Here is a 26,167-nt window from a genome sequence, read left to right on the forward strand (position 1 = left end):
CGGCGAGAGTCGGGTTACAAGATGGCGGCGGCGCCGCGGTAGCTGCTGAGGCGGCGGAGCGGCGCCAGCGAGGGCCGTGGCCGCGGCGCTCTGTGGCCGAAGGGGAGCCATGGGAAGCGGCGCGTTAAAGGCCCCGCGGTGCCCCTGAGCTGCCCGGCGGCCCCGCTTCCCCCTCGCTCCATCGCCCTCCGGCAGGCGGAGCGGGCCCCGGCGCTGAGGCCCGAGGCCGGGGCTGCACCATGTCGGACACCCGTCGGCGGGTGAAGGTGTACACCCTCAACGAGGATCGGCAATGGGACGACAGGGGCACCGGGCACGTCTCCTCCACATACGTGGAGCGGCTGAAGGGGATGTCGCTGCTGGTGCGCGCCGAGTCGGACGGTGAGAGCGTGGCCGGCGCTGAGCGCAGGCCTAGGCCGCCCGGGCCTCCTGCATCGCTCCCCGGGGTCCTGGCCCCGACCCTCGCCTGTGGGACCGCGCCGCTGCGGGCTCGGCTGCCGCTGTCCCCCCCTGCCCTTGTCCGTCAGGGGAGACCCCGGGCTCTTTGTTGTTATCGTTGTTGTTATTATCCCCTTTATTCCCTTTAGCTCTTGGCTCCGTTCGGTTTCCTCCCCCGTGAGCCGCAGCGGTGCCTTAGCTCCCTCCCTTACCCTACCCGGCAGCATCTTTTTGGGCTGAAGGAGCTCGTTACATGTGGCGACATTTTGTTCGCTTTCAGGGTGATTTTTGACTGCTCTTAAAGTGCTCTTCCTCCTCCCATAAAAAGTTGCTTGCTTATTTATGTTTTTCCCCAGAAATGTCGTTTCTGTCCAAGTTATGGGGCATCCCTTATGTTCTGTTGCACTTTAAAGTCACCTTAAGGTTCTTCTTTGTTGGGGGGGGGGGGGGGGGGTACAAGCTTGCCGCTTTGTCAGCCAACAGGTGCTAATGTGCTAAATAAACCACCTAAGCCTGGTGTAACTTACTGCCGAGTTGTTGCCAGGATACATACACTGCTTGCATACACAAGGTTTAGTCCCCCGGCTCACGGTGTCCGGATGATTCACTTCTGAAGGACAGTTGAAGGAAATAAAAGCAAACGGCCCACGTGGCTCCTGTGGGGAAAAGCATTTCTGAGCTGGGCAGCATCTTACCTGGTGCTGGTTGATGTGGGTTTGCTGGAAGGCCTGGGAACAAGCTGATTGTCACCCCAGAAACACTGCCCAGACAATTCGGCTTTAAATTAGAGGAGAAAAATACATCTTAATATGGGTCTTTCTGTTGTATTTTGTCTTACCTGGCTTACGCTAAGGAATTGTGTTTAGGGAAGATGGTTCTGGACGAAGCTGAGCATGTGGCACATGGGAGGTGGTTGTAAGGTGTGTGCAGATGTTTCTTTTGTTAAACTCGGTGTCTCTTCATACCTTTTGCAGGTTCACTACTGTTAGAATCGAAGATAAATCCAAATACTGCATATCAGAAACAGCAGGCAAGTATTACTGCTGGGCTTTAACCTTTATGGTTACTGATGCTGAGGGATTGGTTTATGCTCTGATTGCCTTTTCCAGGGAAAAAGGGAAGTGACACGATGTGGAATTGTCAGTGGTGTTTTCCATATAGGTGAACAGCTTGCTTGGAAGCCTGGATGTGCTGTGATACTTTGCATTCTAGAGATGAAAATGTGGGTCTTCTAAAAAACCCTTGTGGACTTCAGGCTCTAAAGAGACTATGTGTGATCCAGATAGATACTGACCTTATTACGGGAGAAACAAACACAAATGCCTAACTTCTCTCTCCCATCCCACGTCATGTGAAATAATTGTTGAATGAGGAAGGTAGAACGTGGCCAGTTCTGTTGCAGCGTATTTACTTCTGGAGTTCTTCGTCTGGAGATAGTCTTTGTGGGACTTCTTTCGTTGTTGCTCTCAGTTTTTGTTTGAAGCCTTGAAAACTGCTGCTCTCCTGAGTGAAGTGAGTGACCATGGTGAGACTTACTCACGTGGTTGCCTTTCCTAGGGGTAAGCCTTGTGCAAAACGGAGCCGAACAGTTGGGAGTCATTTTTGTTTCATCCACTGAACAAATCAGCTTGCTAAATCTCTTTTGCTTCTGTCACTTTTAATGTCTTTTCCTTCTTTGTGCATGAATTTTTGGTGTCTCTGCCTGCATTGTTCTCGTGAGTGTTACTGGGGTTCTTCCTGTCTCTTCCTTTGTTCTGCAGCAGATTCTGATCCTTTTGTTCAGTATTTCACATTGTTCTCCATCATTAGGGTATCCAGAAGTGTTTCAGCACTAGAAAACAGGGATTTTGTTCTTTCTAAATCACAAAGAGACGAATCTTGAAGGATTTGGTTTGTTTTGGTGACAAGGCATGCTTTGAGAACTTGAGGAAAGAGCTTATGTCAGCTCTTGAGCGCAGGCTGGCTCACTTTAGGTTAGGAGCAGGTCGGAGACTTGGGCCTGGCTTTTCAGCAAGCTGCTTTCTGTGGTTTCCACCTTTTACTCAATAGGTGTTGGTGGTTTTAGCTGGGGTGACAGTCATGGCCTTTCATCAGAGGGTGGTCTTTATGGAGCACTGCAGAGATCTGAAAGTCAAGAGCCTCTAGCTGCTTCCTGTTTAGTGGAGGAAACCGATACGTAATGAAATATGAGTGCACATTATGTTGCTGTGCAAGCTTAAAGCACCTCCTTTTGCAGCCTGTTTTTGTAACTCCATACAGCTGATCATTTGAAAGCCTTTACTTAATGGGTAGCAAAGTTTCAAGTGACTTAAGTAGCTTTTTGTTGTCTTTTTTTCTTGAGGAAGCCTTTGTGGGTTGTAGTTTTAGGCTTATTTTGGTTGGCTTTTATTACTGATTCTAATGCTTTTGTGACTCTCTTGAAGAAGTTTGGGTTAGGGTGGGTTTTTTGAAGAGGAATAATGATTGGGGATTTCCAGAGACAACTTCTAGGTTTGTCTGACCTCTGAAATCGTGCAGCTTTCAGTTGACAGAGCTCTGTCCTCCAGTTTTATGTGCCTCTTTCTGAGTAGAGCAGTAAAACGCAGACCTTAATGTAGCATTCCTGTCTCATTGCTGAAAGATTGGTGTATTCAAACCTGGGCATCTTAGGAACAGATCCTTTTTAAACCAGTGGAAAGATTTAGGCAAAGTGTTTTGGATAACCAGAGATGAAGAGGGGTGGACTTTCTTCAGCATCCTTATGTGCATGTTTGATATCAGTTGCATAGGTAGCCTGAGGACCTGGAGGCTGTACTGATGTGCCCAGGGCAGGTACTTGCAGGTGAATGGCAGCGTGGGGGAAGCTCTCCCTTCACTTCCAGAGTTTAGTCTCAGGTTGTCATTAAGGTGCTGATCATTTTGGGTTTGGAGAAAACCAGGAGATGGTGCAGCTTGATGGAGAGGAAGCGTCCCCTCCCCATACGTTTGTTTTCATATGAATCACTTGAATAGACTTACAGTGTGGTTATCACGTTGTGATTTGCATAGCAACACTCTGAACAAAGAGAACCAACTGATTTCTAGTTGCTGGGTATCATTGTGTGATTCCCAGGATTGCGCTGTTTGTGTTCAGCAATGCTGTAACTATTGGCTAACTGAACAGGGCAGGCCTGTGTCTGCCTTCTCACATCGGGTTTGTGGTCACCAGCTTCTGTGCAGAATCCAGTTCTGCTGGGTGCTGGGCAGACTGTCATTGTGGCCTCATTCTCAAGAGAAATGGGACTTGGATTAGACACAGCACACAGCATGAAAGAATCTCTAATGGCATGTGTGCAGAGAACTCTAGAGCCTGAAGAGCTTTCGAGCCCCTGGATTTCAGGGTGTAGGCTTTGAGAGTTTCATACCTCCACCAGACACCCTGTGTTGGCCAAGGAGCAGGTCAGCTGCTTCTGGAGGCTCCAGCAGGAGCAGTTGAAGTTGTTACCACACCCAGTGTTGTTCCACCCTGTGCTGGAGGTTACTGTTCCCTGGCACTGTTGGCAGCAGAGCGTGTCCTCTGCTGGAGTCAGATGGATCCGTTCCTCTGCTTTGTTCCTCCAGCTCCGCTCCGAGGGTGGCAGTTCTCAGCTGCGTTGGCTGCACGGCTCCAAACTGCTGCAGAGATCCTGGCTGTGAGCACTGCCTTCTGCTGCTGACTCCTTGAGCTGTGCCCTCTTTCCAGAGCTGAGATGAACAGTGTGTGCAAATACTGCCTCTTGCAGAGCTGCCATGGCTCATGTGGCAACAGAGCAGTTTGCTCCAGGCAGAATCTGAGTTCCTTGAGGCTGGGATGTAACACAGTTGCAGGGGTGTTATTAACAACCAGCCTGAGTGTTGCCAAGGGGCTGCTTCACTCCTTTTTCATGCCAGTGTGAGTATTGGTGTTACTGTGTGACAGGTTCCATGTAGGAACTGATTCCACTGAAACACTTATTTTTGCCAGAGGGGTGTGGAAGAGCAGATGCTGTGCAAACCAGGACCAACACCAAAGAGGGGTTGAACGCCTCTCTTAGTTTAAGTTGTTCTGAATTCACCTCTTTGGTTTTCTATTGTGTTTGATGGAATTAAGGAGCACTGATTGTCAGTGGGGCACGTCGTGGGTGCTGATCTAAGCAGGTGGAGTGGAAGCCTCTTGCAGCAGCTAGGCCCAGAGGATGTCTGTCTGTGGGCTTTGTGGGTTGTCTTAGGTCATGCAGGAAGTGTGTGCCAGATGGGTAGGTTTTCTATTGATATTAGACAATTATTTTCTGACTAAACCATCTTTCAGAAGTATTTTTGGAGAAATGTGACTTGTGCTGTGTGTGGGCACCATTGTAACAAGCACCACTCAGTAACTCAAGAGTTCGCACCGGATTTCGGGTGCAGCCTTGATGGATGCATGCAGTCATTTTAAGTTACGGCACTGTTATCTCTTACCTGAGTCACTCTGGGTTGTGAATAAGAACTTCTTGTGTGTGTCCTTCTTTGTTCATTGAGGCACCTCTTGAGTCTCACATTACCTGGAAGTGGGTTGATTTGGAGCGTCAGGGCAATGGTAATCTTGCAGAAGGTTTCAAGGTAAACATTTCAGGTTTTGGGTTTGGAACAGCCATAAAACTGTACCTGTGAACACTCGTGTTCTGATTAACCTCTGAAAGAGAGCCTGGCCATGGAGCTGATTGGACTTTTCACTGCCTGCAGCTGACAGTTACTGTTTTTCCATGAATCCCAGTTCAACTGCTCGCTCTAAAAGGGCACATGGAGATTCAGCTGTTGGCGAGGAGGAGGTGAGGGTGGACAGCTGTAGGCACAAGCCATGGCAGCTATATGAAGCTGTACCATTTGCTCATGTGAATCACAGCCCGAAAGCAGAGACACTACTTCTTCATATCTGTGATTGTAGGATAGAAGTGGAAGTGTAATGTAGGACACTGCAGTATAAATGAACTCTCATAAATAGCATTAAAACCGTAGTGCAGTGAGCTCAGTTCTTTCCAGAACAGGGAAGGAATATATAAACATGAGAAAGGGGAGAAAAACTGAACTTGTGCAAATGGTTTTCATGTGACCTGTGATGGTTTTGGGAGAAGGAAGCTGATCTATTGACCTGTTGGTAGGCACTTTCAACAGTGTTGCTGTAAGAAGAAGATGTTATGCTAAACTATCCTAAGGAAAAAAGGAAAAGGCAAAGACATCCCCCTCCAAAACACAACTGCAGATGGATATTGAGAGAGGCTGTAGAAATGAAGAATTAACGCCATATCAGCAGTGCTGATTTTCATGCCTGTTCCATAGTGATAACTGTACCTGCAGAGTGGTGCTAGTGGAGGCAGAGGTGTGTGTTTTAGATGGCTGTGCTGGTGGAGGAGTTTCTCTGCTGTCCATGCTGTCAGCAGTCCTGTCCCAAACACTAGTCCCCTCTCATCTGCCAGTGGAAATAGTGGCTCCCTGTGTATACAGAGTGCTCCCTGACCTGTGTAAGCACAGAAGTGCATTAATAAAGATCTGCTTAAGCATCTAACCTGATTTTGATCAAAACCTATTAAGGAATGCTGGCTGACAGGTTCAAGAGTAGCAGCAGTCACTTGGTAGTAATTGTTTTTGTCCCTGTCTTTGGTGGATACATGAAGGATGGTGACAGGGTAGTTGTATGATACCATGTCATGGGTTGGCCTTTTAGCCTACTGGATACCTTACAAGTAGCAATCAATCAGCTTCATTGTCATCACCACACAGATAGTAACCAGTCAGCTTAATCATCATCACCTACATTGCACATAACAGTCAGCTTCCTGGTTTCCTGTCACTTGGTGCACAGGGAGAACCAAGAAGCTCTTTTGGAGTGAAGCTGTTAAGGGGCAGTGGCAGGGTCTGTTTCTCGTTGCCCCTGCAGTTTCCTAAGGTGTATGAGGTATCTGTAAGCCACTGGGATATTGTTTGGTTCTGGTTGCTTAGCTTAAAGATATCACTTTGAATATTTCATTTACAACAAAAGTCATGCAGAAAGTAAAGACTTAGAAGCCATTGTGAGTTGCGTGGTGAGCATTGACCTTTGTGAATGAGGGAGGTAAATTACTTTATTGACCATTCAGCAAGGGCTTGCTCATGGTTTGGTTTGGGGTTTTTTTTTAGTCAAGAAACTCGCTGGAATGTGGAACTGTTTTGCTGGAGCTCATCAAATGTACTGCAGCATTAGAGAGATGTTCTGTTTGCACAGTTTGGCATGAAGATGAGTTTACTGTAGGATGCTGAACTATTATGTGCTGGGTTTGGCTGGGATAGAGGTATTTTCCTCCTCGTAGCTGGCACAGTGCTGTGTTTTGGATTTAGGATGAGAATAATGCTGATAACACAGGGATGTTTTAGTTGTTGCTTACCCTGAGTCAAGGCCTTTTCCCATGCTCTGCCAGCAGAGAGAGAGAGGCAGAAGAAGCTGGAAGGCAGCAGAACCAGAGCACCTGACCTGAACTGGCCAAAGGGATATTCCAGACCATGGAACCTCAAGCTCAGTACAGAAACTAGGGGGTAGTTGCATGGGAGCTGTGCTTGGGTCAGGCTGAGCATGCATCAGTGAGTAGTGAGCAACTGTGTTGAGCATCACTTGATTGTCTTGGGGTTTAGTCCTCTGGTTTTGTTACCTCCCTTTTCTTCATTATTATTATTATCTTTTATTTCCATTATTAAACTGTTCATCTCTCAGCCCATGGGGTTGTACCTTTTCCCAGCTGAGTGAGCTGCTGTGTGGTCCTTCGTTGCCAGCTGAGGTTAAGCCAGGACAGTTACATATCTGAATGTGGAAGCACAGGCTTACAGTCCTCACACTACAGCAAGCGTCCTAATACAGCCTCATAAAGAAACACTTTTAGTTTATTCATAAATTCCAGCAAATCTTCCAGACATACTGTGCAAATGATTGATGGAGCCAGTGGTAACAGGAAGAATCCTTGCTCACATGAAAATACCTGTTGGCAACTCTTTGTAGCTTAGTAAGAATTTCTGTCTCACTGTATGTTGTTTAACTCAGAAGAGAATAGATTAGCATTAGTTTGGCATTATTTCTCACATTGGCAAGGCTCTGTTAAACCCTTTTGAGGAGGAAACACTGTCATCTTGGGCTTTTGTTTCTACTGTACTAAATATGAAAAGGCTTAAGTCATTACATTGCAGGTTTTCTTCATCTCCTACATTCCCTTTCCAAGACTTTTGGCGCACAATTATGTTGTGGAAAAATGTCATTATAAGTGTTTTGGCTATGAAAAAAAGTGTATTTAAATATCTAATAGGTAAGGTAGTGGTCATAAAATAGCAAAAAGGGAAGGTGATGTCCCTTATGGAAGAAAAGGCGATTTAATGTTTTAGTGTCTTAAAATCTGTTTGGACAAGTGTAACTTTAATTTATTCCTTCTTCAAGCCTATGACTTAGGAGAATACAGGTTGATACTAAGTGTGGACCTGCTTCAGCATCACTTATTTTTCTGCTTTTCTCTTAAACAGGACACCCTGATTGTTTGGTCAGAAGCAGAGAACTATGATTTAGCACTGAGTTTTCAAGAAAAAGCTGGTTGTGATGAAATCTGGGAGAAAATCTGCCAGGTACAGCTCACTTTACATATTCTGTTCCTTCCAGATGTTTTAGTGACTTCATGTATTTGTGCTGTGATTTTTCAACCTACTTTGTAAAATAAGCACATATTCTATTATTTTCCATGGCTTTTCTGTGTCAGGTCATAGGTTGCCACTGTTGACACAAGTTGTTGTTTTCATAATTGGATTTCATGCTTCTGGAAATCAGTGCAGTGATGAAACTCAGGTCTTGGGCATTTTAGAAGGGTTGGTTTGTTGTCTTTATTAAAAAGGGGAATGCCAAAGTACCGCATTTTAATTGTCCTTCTCCCAGGTGGCCTGTTGGAGCGTGGTGGGCCTGAAAATGTGTTGTAATGAGTAAGGATGTAGATGATTCACTGAGAGACAAAGAGGTGCTGTAGGAGCTCAGAATTGTCAGTGACATTTACCTAATCAAGATTTAAGTCTTGCTGAATATCTGTGTCTTATGGATGTTTCAATCTTCGTTAATTCATTACAAAATAGTTTAGATCTGCTTTCTGGAAGTAACAAGTCAATGGAATCCCACCTGAGTGTACTTAAAAGAGGAAACCTGGGCGTTGGTGTTGGAATTCGGTTTACTCTCAGGTTTTGAAATGATGCAATGTGAAGCTGTTATCTAAAGGAACACAACTCGGATTTCCTACCGGTTTCCCAACTAGGCCATTTAGATGCAGTTTAATCTTGGTGTGCTTTGGGATACAGTGTTTTCTCAGCCAGTTCTGAAGTGCTGTTGTTGAAAGGAACTGATGCTAGTAACGACAAGTAGATGTGTCTAATACATAGTCCAGGTTTTAAATTGGAACTGAGGCGGTGACCAGTCTGAGAGGAAGGTTTTTGTGTGATCAGACCATGTTTGAGAAAACGAAAGAAGGTATTCTGATGCCCTTCTTCTTTATGCCTTTCTGTGCTTGTCTGAAGGTTCTTCAGCCTTTGTGACTGCAGGGATGCTGTTAGGGTTTGGTTTTATTTGGGTTTTGATACTGTTGAGGATAATCATAGAATGGTTGGGTTAGAAAGGAACTTAAGATCATCCAGTTCCAACCCTCAAATAATAGCAATGACTGGAGAACTTAGAGTCAGTGAACTTAGTCCTCTGCATGGCCAAATGTTTTCCATGCAACTGAAGGTATAGAAGTGCTTGTGCACATACTGTTTCGTTTAGTGACTTGATGATTTTTATCTGTGTTTTGGGATGAGTGGGTAATTGTGCACACTCTCTCCTTAGGTCCAAGGTAAGGATCCTTCAGTGGAAGTTACGCAGGACCTCATTGAGTCAGAAGAGGAGCACATAGAAGAAATGCCTGAAACTAGTCCTTTGATCGACCTTCCTACTTGTGAACTCAACAAGCTTGAAGAGATTGCTGACCTAGTTACCTCTGTCCTCTCCTCGCCCATCCGTAGGGAAAAGCTGGCACTGGCCTTGGAGAATGAAGGCTACATTAAAAAACTACTACAGCTCTTCCAAGTGTGTGAGAATCTGGAGAACACCGAAGGCTTACATCATTTGTATGAAATTATTAGAGGAATTTTGTTCCTCAACAAAGCAACTCTGTTTGAGGTGATGTTTTCAGATGAGTGTATTATGGATGTTGTTGGATGCCTGGAATACGATCCTTCTTTGGCTCAGCCAAAACGGCACAGGGAGTTCTTGACCAAAACCGCAAAATTTAAGGAGGTTATTCCTATAACAGACTCTGAACTCAGGCAAAAAATCCACCAGACTTACAGGGTACAGTACATTCAGGACATCATCTTGCCCACACCGTCTGTTTTTGAAGAGAATTTTCTCTCTACCCTCACTTCCTTTATTTTCTTCAACAAAGTTGAGATTGTCAGTATGTTGCAGGTAAGTGGGTTTCAGTATGCTATAGATGGATCATCTGTAGATAACCTCTAGCTATAGTTTCACAGTCAGTTACAGCTCTTTAACACTGTAAGTTAATGATTGATGTTTTCATTTGTGTAACGGTTTCAGTATTTCCCCTTACTGTATTTTAGAAATGGTAAGATTTCAAATAACAGTAGATTTTCAGGAAACAGTCAAAGGTTCTTGCTTCACAAGCACCATATTGAGCATTTTGAGCTGGTTTTATGTAGGATTTTAGGGAACAAGCAACTTTTTAACACATAACACATTCTGAATCTGATTCAGAAGAGCATGTTTGGAACCGTTCCTGCTGTACTACTATTACTTTATGGTAATTTCAAACGTTCATGTAATATATATATGTATATAATTTGTTGGTTTTTTTCCTTCATATTGATATCCAGAAGTACTAATTAATTAATGATCAGCACATTACTACATTGAAAAACTTACTGCACGCTTTGTGATCAGAAGCAGGCTTAAGAATAGTTAGGTGTGGCAACCAGGAGGGCCTGTGGAAGGAGCCTTGCTAAAGAGCTGAGTGTGAACATGACAATTGGGGTATTTTCACTTCCCATTTTGTTGTGCAGACTGATGGATACCCAAGTGGATTTATTCTGTTTCTGGCCTGTGTCCTTAGGAGAGAATACCACAAAGCTGTGGGGCTTGAGTGTGGATAGTCTGTGAAATAGGAAGATACATGAGAGGAGAGTGGTTGAAATTGTGGAAGGAGAGGGGCACTGGAGCAGTGACATTACCATCAGGAATATTGCTAAAGAATGCCATAGAGGACTGGGGAAAAAACCAAAACTGGAGAACTGCAGAGAATTGCCTGAATAAGCTTTGGGGCTTCTTTCCAGCTTCTTTCTGCTGTTCAGCCAGAAAATAGAAAGTAAATCCCACGTGCAGAATTAATGACTTTGTGTTAAATAAAGATGTCCCTTTTTATTCTTTTGCATGTATTACTGTTAGTCTCCTGAGGCCACAGTCCTGTTTCCAGTTAGGGATATTTAACTCTGTGAAGTTCTTTATTTTTCATCTAGGCTTTACTGTACTGGATATTTAATTGTGCCTTAACAGAGCACTATGGTTCCCTGTTACCTGCAGTACTCTCTGGAGAAGGTTCTGAAATCCTTTGTCAGTTCTTTGCTGCTCTGTCGCTGCTGTCCTTGCCACAGTGGAGAAAGGATGTGGCACATAGGGCTGCTTGTTTTGAAGACTTGTGTGATGGTTTACAAATAATGTTGATACTTGGATCCTTTGAGCTGCCTTGAGAGTTGCAAGCTAAGGAAAAAGCATGTGTGAGAGAGATAGTGTGGAAGAGGAGGAGGGTTACATGGTAGTGTGGACCTCAGGTCTAAGACTGTTTTCACAGTCCCCTGGAATAAATCACCTTTTTGTTGTGGCACAAGGACTCTAAAGCTCCTTTGGGTTTGGTGAACGTGTTGGAAGTTGTCTCACCCTACATGCATCAGCAAAGCTCCCTATGAGAGTGGAGTTTATAGGAGTAACAGGTTGTGTTTGCTGTGGTAGTAAAGCTCCTTCCTGTGCTGTGAAGCAATAGATTCCGGTGCTGCTGTGGATGAAGGGCATGGGGTGAGCACGGAAAACAACCCTAGATCCATCCTGTGCTTAGGATATCAGGACTACACTGTGCAGCAGCCTTAGACAAGCAAGAGATGTTTCCATTTCCGGGTGTTCTGCAGCAGGGAGTCTGTAGCCTGTCTGAGGTTGGTTGTGGTAGGGTTATTTTTTGTTAACAGGCTTAATTAAGCTGTAAAAGGCAGAGTGAACTTCTTGGTGAGTGTATGTTGTGCTCTCTCTGAAGCTGATTCCAGGTATCATTTGGCTGTAAAGCACTTCTTTCCCCACCTTTTACAATTTTCAGTAATTCAATGGTGAACCTTTGGCTGGTATTCCTGTAACTGGAGAAATTCTGTCTTCTGTCACAGCCTAAAAAGCAACCAGGTTATAACAGCAGCACACAGGAAAACAGAGAATAATCCCCCTCTGCATTATGCAATGTAACGTTTCTATATCTATTTATTGGCATGCTGCTATTCCATTCGTGTTTGTTCAGTGCATAAGTAAAGTTTGCAGAGTTGAATCAGCAGTGATGCATCATTTTGTAATGCTGTGGCGTAACGTTACTGTTTGCTTTAGGATTTGTATTGTGTTTTAAAAGGTAATAGAGGCAGTTGATGTGAGAGAATGCCAACACTGTTTCCGTGGAGAGAAACTGATGTACAGAGCAGGCAGAAAGTGCCCCAAGAGCTGAGAGATGATGTTCACCCTTGTTTTCTAGTACCTCTTGATACTGAGCAGTGGTGTGACTTGAAATGCGTAACAAGAAGTGAAACGTTGTCCTATGTATACTTTAAAATAAGTAGTAGAGGATCTGAATATGAAAAGCAAGAGATACTCAAGTTTCCCAAATTGAAAAAGCTGAACTACAAGTGGGGGGAGCTTTTGCAGCAAACTCATCATGTGTTCATCTAGGCACACACACACATAGGTGGCTGGACAAAATGCTTGTGATTCTGCAGACCCAGGATAGGGTAACTGCTACACAGGACATGTTAACCCTGTGGTGTGAGCAGCATAGGTGCAGCAGGTAAAACTGTCTTGGTTGGCAGTTTCTAGGGTATAGAAAGCAGTTAAGAGTGTAAAAAGGCTTACACTTGCCAAAATACGTGTTCCCTGTAAGGTTTCATGAAGGTGCAGGGAGGGAGCCTGGAGCAAAAGTGATAGTCTGGCACAGGGGGCCCGGAGAAGCTGTGACTGCCCCATCCCTGGCAGTGTTCAAGGCCAGGTTGGACACAGGGGCTTGGAGCAAGCTGCTCTAGTGGAAGGGGTCCCTGCCTGTGGCAGGGGTTTAGAACTGAATGAGCTTCAAGGTCCCTTCCAGCACAAACCAGTTTGGGACTGTGTGAAAGACTGACATTGTCTGTAGTTTGGGACAAATCAAAGGTCGTTCAGAGAGCAGTTTCTGTAGTTATCACCTATTCTCTGCCTCTAGCACAGAATGAATCCTGAAATAATGCACTGGAAATGATCCTCCTGGGTGTGTGCTCCTGCATTTCCCTTTTTGTGATAAAGTCGTGGAGGTGTGGAGAGAAAAGGAAGAAAAACTCTATCTACCAAATCTACTAGTGCATGGGGTTTTGTTTGTCATTAAGTTTGACTTCCTGCAGTGTGGGATCCCATAGAGATGGGTGGTTTGTCTCTCCAGAGGCATTGTGTAAATCCCGTTCCTCTTATGTGTCATGCAGGAAGACGAGAAATTTTTGTCTGAAGTTTTTGCACAGTTAACAGATGAAGCTACAGACGATGACAAACGGTGTGAACTGGTAAGTCAGTGCTCGGGGTGGTTCTCTGAATGCTTTAAACTACAAAGATTACGTACAAATAGGGACAGAAACTGTGCTGCAGTCACTGGGGCGTTTCTGTAACCCCAGAACCATTTCCAGTGTAGCTCAGTCTTCCTTTATGTACTTGCTAGACAAATAGTTCTCACTCTGATTTGTTTGTTCTAAGTGATAAATTTCTCGTTGAGAAAGTACTAGCACAGAGCTGACATCCTAGACTTCAGGGTATAGTTTCCTCCAAGTATTCTTCAATGTACCACATCACTTCTGTTTGTCAGCTGAACACTGCTTTTGTCACTATTCTTTGTGCATTCAACAAAGATCTTTTAAGTCCTATGACTGAGGATTGCCACTAGTCCCTGAATATATGTATATTGCAAACATTATTTCTCCTTCAATATGTTTATCAGCTTAAATAGCCTTGTTGAAATCTTGCTCTTGGCAAGGGAAGCATCTTTGGTCTTCTCAACGAAAGGCACACCAGGCAGGAGGATAAACCCTTCATGTGCTGGCTGTGATAAAGGAGTCACCACAAGGTCCTTGTGTTTCTTTCCTAAGTCAGTTTCAACCCTTAAACTTCTGTTAGTTCATTTTTACTGTCTTTAACTTTATTGATGTTGGTGAAGGTGGGAGGAGAGAACTAGAATAAACCGTTTTCTAGGAAGGACCATGCCAGCCAGTACACAAACCCTGTTACACATGGTAGTAGTTTCTTACTTCCAGAGAGTTTCCTGAATCAAATACACCTTAAATGACTTTTTCCCTGTTGCAGGTTAACTTTTTCAAGGAATTCTGTGCGTTTTCCCAGACATTACAACCTCAGAACAGAGATGCATTTTTCAAAACTTTGGCAAAGTTGGGAATTCTTCCAGCCCTTGAAATTGTAATGGTGAGTGAGAACTTAGAGCTGATGTTAACAACAGTAAACACCCCACACACACAGCCATTTAACCATGTTTTCAGTGCTGCTTAGTCCCTGTGTGTAAGTTTGCACAGCTTCACTCTGCTGAAAGCTGAAGTTTATTCAGCTTCCAATTCAGAAGCCAAAAGATATTTATTCCTAATGCTATTTTACTTTGCACACAGGAGAAGTCTGTAGTAAACTCAGCGTGACAGCTGAAGGCTGCTCTTTCTCATGTGGCAGCTTGATGGGTGTCTTTTCTGTTGTTGTTATTGGGAGGATGCCAGAGAAGTATTTTTAGCTGATCTTGACCTGTTATCATGTTCCTATCTTAAGATCACCTAATCCTGTCTTTGCAGAGGTCTAAAGCAGATTAATCCATCTTAATCAGCAATGTGAGAACATGGGGTTTTTCACTCCTTTGGTTGGAGCAGCTCTTGCTGCCTGACTCTTGTCATTCATGTGCCAGTGCTGCTGTGACTCAGAAACTGTAAATTCAAGGAGGTTTATATTGTAGAGTAACAACCTGTGAACTCCCTGAAGGACATGGGCTGTTAAGATGTTCAGTGATTAGATGAACCCTAATCTTATTATTCTTTTCCAGGGCTGGACCAGTCCAAATGTTTCCTGTTATGTCAATATTTTAGGCTTAGGAGTTCAGTTATCAGAGAAAATGTCGTGCTTTAGGGGAAATTATTAATTCTTGTCTATAAATGAGCACAGAAACTTCTGTATGAATTGATTTGTGCAGTTGGGCCTTTTGTATGAAATCAATAAACTGTGGATAACAGGTACAGAATATTAGTGTCTTACGTATTCCAGCAAGTAGGAGAGAAATGATTCCTTCCTCATTAGGGCTGTTGGATTCACAGAAAGCCTTGCACCTTTTCTAAGTGGGAAAATAGATAATAAATGCCAAACTTGATTTACTCAAATAAATTGTCCTCTTTTTTTCTATTAGGGAATGGATGATCTGCAAGTTAGATCTGCTGCTACAGATATATTTTCTTATCTAGTAGAATTTAGTCCATCCATGGTCCGAGAATTTGTAATGCAAGAGGCTCAGCAGAGTGATGATGTAAGTAGAAGTGGTTTGGAGTTTGAATATACTTTGAATATACAAGTTTTAGAGCTAATAGGGAAAAAAAAGCCCCACAGCAAAACCAACCTCTGCACAGTGTGGGGTACAGTTAGCCCTGGAATGTAGGTATTAGGAACATGAGAAAATGTAGATCTAAAGTACTAAGATTTCTGAGCATGTTGGTGTTCCCAGTAATAAGACTGTATTTGAGCCTGACAATGATTTTAGGTGAGAAGGGTTGTGCAAAAAAAGAAACCTAATACAGAAACTCATTCTGCTGCTGAAACTGTGTCTGATTCCCCTGTGGTTTGCTTGGGCTCTGTTGCAGGATATCCTCCTCATCAACGTGGTCATTGAGCAGATGATCTGTGACACCGATCCCGAGCTCGGGGGTGCTGTGCAGCTGATGGGGCTTTTGCGGACTCTGATAGATCCAGAGAATATGTTGGCCACAGCTAATGTAAGAAAATCCAAAGGGGTAAAGGCACTTTAATGTCTGAGCAAAGTGGTGTGCTGAATTTAAGCTAAATTCATCACACTTTTGATGAATTTAAGTGTGAATTTAAGCTAAAAGTTCCATCAACTTTTGATAATCAAAAGTATGTGGCATTGTACAAGTATTTATGCAACCAGGCAGTCCTGTGCTTCAGTGAAACAGCACCAGTCTGGTCATAACTCCTCTTAGCTGATGCATAGTGAAAGAAGAGAATCTGGTAGAGTTTGCTTGCAACCAAATCAGTGTTTAAATACCAGTGGCCCAATTAAGATGCAACTTGATCCAAGTAGTGCCATACCAAAGGTTTTATTTGTATTGTTGGGGTCCAGATTGCACACGTGTTCTGATGTTGCTTTAAAACTTGTATCACTCCTTTGTTTCAGCTGCTGACATTCTGAATCCAAACCGAAGTCCAATGTATTTGTAATTAAATGCACACTCCGTGTAAGAAAACAGATTGTACTCTTAGTCCCATATCGATACACATATTTTGTATAGAATGCACCAGATGATACTTGTTCAGTGTAAAAAGGTTTGCAGGTTGTTGTGGATAAAATTACTGCATTTAAGAACAGTTTAAGCAAATTCTGCCAAGCACTTTGAGTCACTGATGTATTTTCAGTGTATGTTTGCATCCGTGGTGGGGATTGTTTTGGTGATAGCTGGGTTGGTTTGATGTCTCGCAGATCTTTTCCCAAAATAAAGAAACAGATCTTTCTTTAGTGACAGTGTTGCAGGCCCAACCAAATAGATACAGCCAGAGCTGAAGGAGTCCATAGAATTCTTTGTTGGCTATTTCTTAGGTTACTGTTTCTTATTTAAAGGGTTATATACAAATGCCAGGGTCTAATAAAGGTATTTTTGTTTCAGAAAACAGAAAAAAGTGAATTTCTCAATTTCTTCTACAACCATTGTATGCATGTTCTCACTGCACCACTTCTGGCCAATACAGCAGAAGATAAATGTGAAAAAGGTAACGTTCATTTTTCCCTTTAAGTCCTGTAGTGTTTCCTGGTAGCAGGGCTGAGCCCATGGTGTGAGCTGGGAATACACTTGCTGAAACTGGTGTTCCCCCAGTGATGGGGTTCTGTGGGCAGAGTTTGAGTAGCTCTTTCTTTACAGCTTTGAGCATTAATGTGTATTTACCCTGTGCTTTGTGACAGATGTGTCTCCTGGATGTGCTTTGTTACTTGTGTACTTATTTTACTAGTATAATTTTAGAGGATATTTGCTGTAAAGCAGAGAGTGTGTTTAGTTGAGTGGTAATTTTATCTGAAAGCTTACAAAACCCTGTTACATCAGTGGTTACGTGATTCCAGGTGCTGGGTGCTCAGGTGATGAACTGCTAAGACTGGTTTTCCCTTGGCTGTATATAGAAATGCTAAAAGAAAGCTCTTCAAAGCAATACAAGTGGAACTCCTTTCTCTTGTTTCCTTTCTAACTTTCCCTGGCCACAGTAGCAGAACTGGAATCTCTTTGGGCACAGCAGATAACAAACACTCACCAGTTTGCCTCTGGTGCTTTGCATACTGAAATGTAACATCATTACAGCCTCTTCAGTCCCTTTGTTCCCAGTGTTCTTTCCAGAGACTAAATCAAAGCCATATGTAGTTGGCAAAAACATTATTTCATCTCACCCATCTTACATTAAGTCAAAAATAAATGGTTTATGGGGTTTATACAAACAGAACTTGCAGGGTGTCTGTAGAACTCGTAATCTTATTTGAAAAACTGAGACCAGGCACTTTTTTTCAGCCTAGGTAGGAATAATGTTCCTAAGTCTTAGATTGTGTGTTTTCACCTGATTGACTTCGAAGCTTTGCAGTGTAAATTGACTATAAAAAGTGCATTTTTTGCTGTATCTTTATTTCCCTGCAGCTAACAGAAACCTGGGATTCGATGAAAAGTTTGAACTGATCGTTTAGCCCCTTCTGTTAAATATTGGCAGTGTTTGAAAACCTTTTCCTGATTTTTGGCTTTCTTTTCTCTTTGTCAGATGCAGTAGTTGGGTCCACAAAGAGTAATACAGTTTGTCCTGGTAAGTTTTGACTGAGTTTCTAAACTTGTTTTGTTTGCTCTGTGTGGTGGTTTTATTTAAAACAACCCCCAAAACGTTAGGTATGTCCACACTTTATCTTTTAAATAGTCTTTATTGAAGTAGGTGCTGGTGCTTTGCTTCACCTGAGATGATGGGAAGCTGAAGGAATGATCTTTCATGTCATTTCCAGCCCGAATCGTTCTATAATTGTATGATTTTGAACGTTTTACCTACTTTTGAGTTACTGGATTTGGGGTTTTTTAGCAGAACATGTACTAAGGAGCACGCTGAGCTTTTACAGGCTGGATTTTTATCTGTGCAGGCTTTTTGAGCTTATGAAAAGCCATTGCTAACTAGGTTCACAGGACTGCAGGTCTGACTGGCTCTGTCCTGTTAACTGCATACAGTCAGTCTGGATTGCCATAAGCAGTGAGACTCCACTGGTCCTGGACAAGCCCTGCTGCCAGTTCAGGGTGATTCTTGTGACTGAGGGGGAAAATAAAGCCAAATTCGTGGTGGTTGTTTTATTCTGTCCCAACATCCCATTTCCTAAAGCAATCCAGTGTCAGGAGCTGGAAGAGCAGCCGAGCTTGGTGATGATTTGGTGCATGACAGTACTTTGATTTCTTTATATAACTTAAGGCATTAACTCTTCCTGCAGATAATTACCAAACGGCACAACTGCTTGCCTTAATTTTGGAGCTGCTGACTTTTTGTGTGGAGCACCACACATATCACATCAAGAACTACATTATGAACAAAGATTTGCTAAGGAGAGTACTGGTCTTGATGAATTCAAAACACACGTTTCTGGCCTTGTGTGAGTATGGAGCTGTTGCAGTTTCCTTCTTTGAGGCATTTTAGGTGCTGTTTGGAATGTGTAGGAGTAAAAGTTTATACTTCAGTTCCAAATTCGTGTTAATTTGCTGTTTATGTCTGACTAGCTGTTAAGTAATGTTGAAGAAAAGGTGGCAGATGCCTGTTGATGTAGACCGGTGCCATTGTGGTGGGAGGAGGTATATCTTTTGAAGTCCACAGTGATCCTCAAGTCTTGATGGCTTGAGGATCACTTGTGATCAGGTGTCTTATTTAAATGGAAATACTGTAATTTCTTAATGTCAGGAATGTGGAGAGCAAAGGAAACGTTCTGAATTTAAAGATTAGGGACTGCTTCCAGGAGGGGAACACAGAAAAGCACAGGAATGAGCTAAGAATTTAACTTTGCTTGTGCTGAAGTTTATTGCTGCTGTATATCAAACAGAAATTAATGGACCCTGGTCAATTCAAATGGACAGGGAAGTCAAAAAAAGACATAAAGGTTACCTGTCAGCCAGTGCATCTTCTGAACTATCAGACAGTGAGTTTTAATGCTCTTGCTTTGGGGCACGTCATCTTCTTGATGACTGCAGGTTTCTTTCCAAGAGGAGCAGGTTTGGAGTCCTGGCATGTGGTTATTAAGTCCTTGAATTTCTTTCTTCATACAGGTGCTCTTCGCTTTATGAGGAGGATAATTGGCCTAAAAGATGAATTTTATAACCGTTACATCATCAAGGGAAACCTGTTTGAACCAGTTATAAATGCTCTGTTGGATAATGGAACTAGGTACAATCTGCTCAACTCTGCTGTGATTGAGCTGTTTGAATTCATCAGAGTGGTAAGTTGAGCAGCTCTTCCATGTATGTGATGCCTCAGGTAGAAAGGCTGCAGATCTTTCCCTGAAACAGAGTATCACTACTTAAAATCACAACCTAAAAATCCCATAGATGAATATCCAAATAGAGAGGAACCAGTCAGCTGCTTTGTGCTTGTTTTGCTGCATTGTCCCGTCACGGACTTGTTTCTGGACCACACTTTGAGGAATTCAGTGAAGTATTTTATATGTGAGTAAACCTGGAGAGAGGCTTTGGACAAGGGCCTGTAGGGACAGGCCAAGGGGAATGGCTTGAACCTGCCAGAACAGGGGAGATTGAGCTGAGCTCTTAGGCAGAAGCTCTTCCCTGTGAGGGTGCTGAGGCGCTGGCACAGGATGCCCAGAGAAGCTGTGGCTGCCCCATCCCTGGCAGCGTTCAAGGCCAGGTTGGACACAGGGGCTTGGAGCAAGCTGCTCTAGTGGAAGGTGTCCCTGCCTGTGGCAGGGGTTGGAGCTGGAGGAGCTTTAAGGTCCCTTCCTACACAAACCAGGCTGGGGTTCTATGGTTGTTGCCTCTAAATCAGATCAGTTTGAGTGTAAATGTGAATGATCGTTGTCCTTTAAAATCTGACACATTTGGCCAGTGTCAGCTTTGAATCAATAGCTCTTCCACTGGCAGTGTTTGTGGGAACCCTGTGGATGTGGACAGGGCAGACAGGATGAGCAGGAGCATCCAGTTGGTTGTATTGTTGGGGTGCAAAACAAGGACTTGTGACAGCTTCTGAGCCTCTCAGTGCAAATGTTTCGGTGTGTGGGAGCTTTCTCAGGGAGTCTTTGTGGTCTGTGAAAATGAAGGGTGGATTTTAGTCTTAGGGTATCCTAGCTGCTGTCTTCCAGCAAGAAGGAAATGTGTGGTGTCTCTGGGTGACTTCCAGTGTGGTTGAACATTAGATTGCTCTATTTGGTGAGCCTTGTTAGAGGGTGAGTGACCAGAAGGTGCCTCATCCCATGGTGCTGTTTTAGTTACTGAGGACTGGAAAGAGCTTAAACCTCTGTGGAGGGCAGGGCACAGCTAAACTCAAGAAGGTTAATCCTAGATAGCAAGCATCATGGTTTTATCAAATTATCACAGCTAGAATTGGGACAGTACTGAGTGTATTGTCTGTTTATAGGGGGAATTAACAGTTAATTCTCAATCTTAGCTTTTTTATTAATTAATAATTTATTAACTAATGTGGTTACTTCACATTCATTCTTTACAATCATGATTTGACTCTGGACAATGATCCTCTTACTTCTAAAACTAAACTCTAAAGCTTTCCCAACTTCTGCGTGTTAATATTTGACTCTGAAACCCTGTTCTGTTCCTCTGCAGGAAGATATTAAGTCCCTTATTGCACATATAGTTGAAAACTTTTATAATGCACTTGAATCTATTGAGTATGTTCAGACATTCAAGGGACTCAAGACAAAATATGAGCAAGAGAAAGACCGACAAAACCAGAAGCTGAACAGGTACGACCCAGGTTAGGTAGTCTGAAACTTTCCTTCTTCCCTAAATGGCAGATGAAGGCAGAAGGATGGTATTGGGGTGGTCCTTGATTGCTGATGAAAGCTTCTCTAGTCAGAGTAAACCCCAGCTGACTTGCAGTGTGGCCCTCCTGAGGTCCAGATCCTATTTGTCAGTATATTAAATGTCATGTTCAGAAAACTCTGAGCTTACAAAGAGCAGGATCTTCTGTCACTCCCAGTTAGGATCCAGTCTGCCTTCCTGCCAGCTGGGGTTTGGTGTTGCTTACGGTGATGCTAGGCCCAGGGATGGAGCTGGACTGCTTTGTCAGGTGCATTGAATGCACTCTGAAGTGTGAGAAGCCACTTGTGATCCCAGCTGAGTGTTAACCAGCAGGCAAAACTGGAATCACTTGTCCTGTGTCTCTTACAGTGTTCCATCTATATTGCGTAGCAATAGATTTCGCAGAGATGCAAGAGCCTTAGAGGAGGATGAAGAAATGTGGTTCAATGAAGACGAAGAGGAAGAAGGTGAAGCTGTTGTGCCTCCGGTTGAGAAGTCCAAACAGGAGGATGATTTTCCAGATAGCTATGAAAAATTTATGGAAACTAAAAAAGGTATTGGCTCCATTTCAGCTTTTCAGCACCGGAATTCTCTGTGGCAGATGCATGGGGTGTCTTGTAAACAAACCAGTTGCACATGCTCTATATCATAGGAAGGAGTAAGGGTATTCATTGTAATAATGAATATTAGGAGGTAATGAATTCCTAACATGTCTTTGCAAGTTAGCTTAGGATTAAAGTAATGACTTCAGTTGCTCCAAGCATGCATCGAATTTAAATGACACTCGGAAGCAGAACTTTGTATGTACTGTGTGTGCTGGGTGAGCAGTGTCCCTGTCTCTGCAGCATCTGTGCCATTCACAGTCTGAATGCTGGCGTGCTCTCCGTGAGGCTACTGGGCAGCTGTTGATTTAACCTGAGTTAAAGAAATAAGATGGGTTTTGTGCTGTGATGTGGATTGTGCTCCATGGTGTACAGCGGATACTTAAGTGTGACACTGTTTGTCCTTCAGCTAAGGAGAGTGAAGACAAAGAGAATCTTCCAAAAAGGACTTCAGCTGGGGGATTCAAATTCACTTTTTCCCACTCAGCCAGCACAGCCAACGGTGCAAACGGTGCAAACAGTAAATCTGTGGCAGCTCAGACATCACCAGCAAGTTCAAACAGCTCCTCATCAAAGAACACAACCCTGACCACAGCGGTGACAGCCACCAAGGTGGGAGAACTTGGACAAAAGCTGCTGTCCTCGTGTAGGGCACAGAGCAGCATTGTGAGGCTTTACCTATGGGGTGTGGTATGGTATGGGTAGAGTCAGGACCTGCTGGAGCGAGTGCAGAGCAGGCCATGGAGATGCTGTGAGGGCTGGAGCAGCTCTGCTCTGGAGCCAGGCTGAGAGAGCTGGGCTGAGTCAGCCTGGAGAAGAGAAGGCTCCTGAAGGGGAGACCTGAGAGCAGCTCCAGTGTCTGAAGGGGCTGCAGGAAACCTGGAGAGGGGCTTGGGACAAGGGCCTGTAGGGACAGGACAAGAGGAATGCCTGTAACCTGGCAGAGGGGAGACTGAGCTGAGCTCTTAGGCAGAAGCTCTTCCCTGTGAGGGTGCTGAGGCGCTGGCACAGGGTGCCCAGAGCAGCTGTGGCTGCCCCATCCCTGGCAGTGTTCAAGGCCAGGTTGGACACAGGGGCTTGGAGCAAGCTGCTCTGGTGGAAGGTGTCCCTGCCCGTGGCAGGGGTTGGAGCTGGAGGAGCTTTAAGGTCCTTTCCAACCCAAACCAGGCCGGGATTCTGTGATTCTTTTTGTGTATGAATTCATCCAAAGTCCTATCTAGTTAAACCCTTGCTAGTCTGGGGTAAGGTTTAATTAAGTACTAGATGGGACTAGAGTCCTTTGGTGATCTGGTAGGCACAGTTTAATTTCACATCTTCCACATAATGCCCAGTCCTTCCCTTTTTTAACTGTCCAGTTAATGCTCTGTGTGTGCGAGATGTTTTTTTTCTGAATTATGTTAGTGCTCCTCCCCATAGGGGAATTATTAAGGGTTCCTAAGCAGATGAAATGCAGTAGGTGATCCCTCTGTTCCCTCTTACTCACTCATGCATTGCTTCAGTCTTCAGCTGTGAGCTCCCAAGAGGCTACAGAACAGCGAGTCCCCTACGACTGGGCAGCAGAAGGGATGTGCTTTGTGCACATGAGATATGTGTCAGAGCTTAAAAAGTCATTCCTAAATAATCCTGCGGCCAGATCCAGAGGCATGATTCCAGTATTTTTTTTAACCTCAAGGTTCTGAAACATTCTCAAGACAAATGGGTCTTGAATGAAAAAGGCATCACCAGGAAACCTTCTGCAGCAGGCGTGGGTGTCCTGGGCAGGTTGGTGGGGGTTAGGATCTAACATTGCCTGTTCGTGGCTATGCTTTTCAGTGTGGGGTTTTCTTTTTTCCTTCTTTCTTGAATCGGCAGGGAAGCCTGGTTGGCCTCGTGGATTATCCCGATGATGAAGATGATGACGAAGAGGAGGAGGCATCTCCAAGAAAAAGACCTCGTTTGGGTTCATAAATGAAACCAAAACTTTGGAATAAAAACTTTTTACTATGGGGTTTCAAATGCTGCAACTGTTTTAAGAGCTAAAAAGGAATCTGATTCAGAAAGCTTTCTCCCATGAGTATATAAGATAATACAAGGAGTAGCAAAAGAAACTCGGTGTATCAGCTAGAAAGGGTTAGTTCTGTCAACACGAAGCTTCCAAGGAACTGAATATCTTTCTAGTAAGTCAGGAGTCTGCCATTCAGGCTGTCAGCAAAATGAAATCAAAAGCAGCGGGTTGGTATTCAGAGAACCTGGATGCTGGCTCCTCAGCGAGGAAAGGCTCAGGTGTCGGGAGGGCAGGGAGGGAAGGGGGTGTAAACACTTTTTAAATACTATTGCAGGGTTTCCCCAGTGTTTAACAGAACTAGGAGAGAAAAAAATAACAATTCAAGCTTCAATTTCAAACCTGGTAATCTTAATTTTGTAATGGTGCTGTCCGTTGTGTTCTTTTAGCAATGCCTCTTTTAAAACTTAAGGGAAAACTAACTCTGTTTGCAGAACAATCCAGATTTGGGGACCATTTCTTAGCAATTCAGTGACGTTTCTTGGGGTTGGTCGGAGGGAGGGACACTGCAGTTCCAGTGCATGTCGAGTTGTTTCAACCAGTTCAAAAGAAGGTTTTCATTTGTGTTTTTCAAGAGGAGCAAATGGAAGCTGGATGCCAAACAGATGGTTTTGCTTGGTTTTCCAATTCGACATCCAGTAATAGCCATGCCAAGGAACAGGCGCTTCCACAGTACCTCCAGGAGCTGCTCGTGTGGCAGCGGTGCGCCGGGCCTTCGCGGTGGGAAGGATCCCGATTGGAATTGCTGTCTGGGATGTGGGGTGAGCTGTCTCTCCATGGAGCAGCAGTGTTGGTGAGGTGTAACTGAGGTGGTCATGGGCAGCACTACCGCACTGGTCACCGCCACGAGCTGAGCAGCGGTTTGAACACCAAAGTCACTTTGGACCAAGATGAAATTGTTCCTCACAGAACACCGGGCTCTGAGGCGGGATCCACGAGCAGCACCTGAACCTGGGTGTCACACGAAAGCTGCTTTTTTAACCCATCAAAGCACATTCCACGTAGGTGACAAGTCGAGGTGAGTTGGCGGCGAGTGGATAGAGGCAAACAGTGCAGGTTTTATGTCCAAGAGCAGCGAGTGAACTGTAAATATTTTAATGTTAGCTTGCCCACGTGTGATCTGAGATCATGAGGAAGCGAAAGGAGATTTCCCAGTGACAACTGACGTGTCAGAGAGGTTAAAACCAGCTGCAGTCCACCGCATAGATCACTCGTAATACGTGTTATGGGTCCATTTCTCCTGGAATAGTTTAAACTGAAGCAGTTTCTCTGTTTTGGAGATTTTTTGTAGGTAGTTTTAGTTTTAGCTATTGTTTGGAAAAAGATGGGCTGTCTGTGTAGATATGAAGTATAGTTTTTTTTTCCATAAAACAGAAGTTTATTTTGTATTAAAAATACCACTGTACTTGTTTTACACCATTTGTATACATGTGGTGATATTAATGCTGAACTGTAAAATTCAGGAATTAAAATGTGACCCTGTAATTCCATAAGTATTGCTTTGGTTTGGTTTGTTACACATGGGAAGTTGACTCTGAATTTTAAATGTGGCCATTTTAGAGGATTTTTAAAGTTAGTTATCCATGCAGTTTGGAAAGTAACTCTATACCACTAGATGAAATCCCAAAGGGAATGTGTGAACTCCTCCCAGTGCATAAGCTAGCCATGAGCATTGATGGACGAGTGGACCTGGGGACAGTGGTGGTGCCCTTTGTGGCTCCAGGCAGCCAGGAATGGGACTCCTTATTCTTCACCCATGGAATGAAGTGCTGCTGATGCACAAGGAAGTGTTTGCTGTTAAAGGGGAGCTGCAGCAGCATCGTCGTGAGTTGGTGATCATCTGCTTTCCTTCCTGAGGAGTCTTCTGCCCGTTGTAAAGATGATTTAACTTCTTCCAGCACCACACATGCCACTCGAGAGGTGTATGTGCCTTTACTAACCTGAGGCTGGAGAATGTCATCTGGTCTGTGGACCTGAACTGTTCTGATGCTTTCACCACTACCCAAACCAAGCTCTCCGAGGGTCTCTGCCTGAACTGTGTCCTTCCCCTGCTCACCACCACCACGTCTTGTCCCTCAAGTACTGGCAGGAGCTTTAAAACCACACTCAGACCAACATGAGGATTTTTACAGCAAGAATAAGAATGTAATGAATTTTTATAGTTACTAGAAGCAGACTGTGTAAAGTGGCATTAGATGTCCCATTTAAGGAAAAGCCCTAAAATCCCTGTAGCAGATGAGGTGCAGCAGCACCCTTTTCACCTGGGTCTGTCCCCCCTACCCTGTGGGTGCTGTTCCCAGCCTGACCTGGTTGGTGCTGCTGGGTTCTGCCTGCGGGCAGCTGTGTTCCCGTGCCTGGAGTCCTTCCACTGCTGCTCTTTTGGGGAAAGAACAGAACATCTGCCAACGTGTACCAGTTATAAATGCTATTTTAATAAAAAGTTACATGAAATATGAAGTGTTTCGGTTTGTTCTTTTAATGCGTGTTAAGTGTTGCAGCCAACTATGCAATGATGCGGTTCGACATGGCC

The 26,167-nt window shown here is 44.1% G+C and overlaps 1 protein-coding gene across 4 annotated transcripts; it reads left to right on the forward strand.

Moving 5' to 3' along the window:
- PPP4R3B (protein phosphatase 4 regulatory subunit 3B) lies at positions 1 to 26,094 on the forward strand. Of its 4 annotated transcripts, none has more exons than XM_061461656.1 (16): positions 1 to 381; positions 1,413 to 1,468; positions 7,930 to 8,028; positions 9,266 to 9,886; positions 13,180 to 13,257; positions 14,048 to 14,164; positions 15,138 to 15,254; positions 15,586 to 15,717; positions 16,624 to 16,726; positions 17,750 to 17,791; positions 18,453 to 18,611; positions 19,276 to 19,445; positions 20,797 to 20,936; positions 21,385 to 21,548; positions 22,006 to 22,208; positions 23,448 to 26,094. In XM_061461656.1, the coding sequence occupies exons 1-16, from the start codon at positions 240 to 242 to the stop codon at positions 23,541 to 23,543; spliced, it is 2,439 nt and encodes an 812-aa protein (XP_061317640.1). In that variant the 5' UTR covers positions 1 to 239; the 3' UTR covers positions 23,544 to 26,094. The 4 variants fall into 4 exon arrangements, with proteins under 4 accessions (XP_061317640.1, XP_061317643.1, XP_061317639.1 ...); XM_061461659.1 differs by having other exon boundaries at positions 2 to 381; positions 21,364 to 21,548; positions 22,084 to 22,208; XM_061461655.1 differs by having other exon boundaries at positions 4 to 381; positions 21,364 to 21,548.
- Positions 26,095 to 26,167: the final 73 nt, after the last annotated feature.

The sequence above is a fragment of the Pezoporus flaviventris genome, unplaced genomic scaffold (assembly GCF_033815535.1).
Source record: "Pezoporus flaviventris isolate CSIRO_AGI_PZ_B2104156 unplaced genomic scaffold, CSIRO_AGI_Pfla_v1 ptg000031l, whole genome shotgun sequence".
NCBI lineage: Eukaryota > Metazoa > Chordata > Aves > Psittaciformes > Psittacidae > Pezoporus > Pezoporus flaviventris.

Coding starts and splice junctions, on each gene's coding strand:
- PPP4R3B (XM_061461655.1), top strand. CDS start 240: ATGTCGGACACCCGTCGGCGGGTGAAGGTGTACACCCTCAACGAGGAT. Junction 13,258..14,047: donor ATGACAAACGGTGTGAACTG/GTAAGTCAGTGC, acceptor TCCCTGTTGCAG/GTTAACTTTTTCAAGGAATT. Junction 18,612..19,275: donor ACACACGTTTCTGGCCTTGT/GTGAGTATGGAG, acceptor TTCTTCATACAG/GTGCTCTTCGCTTTATGAGG.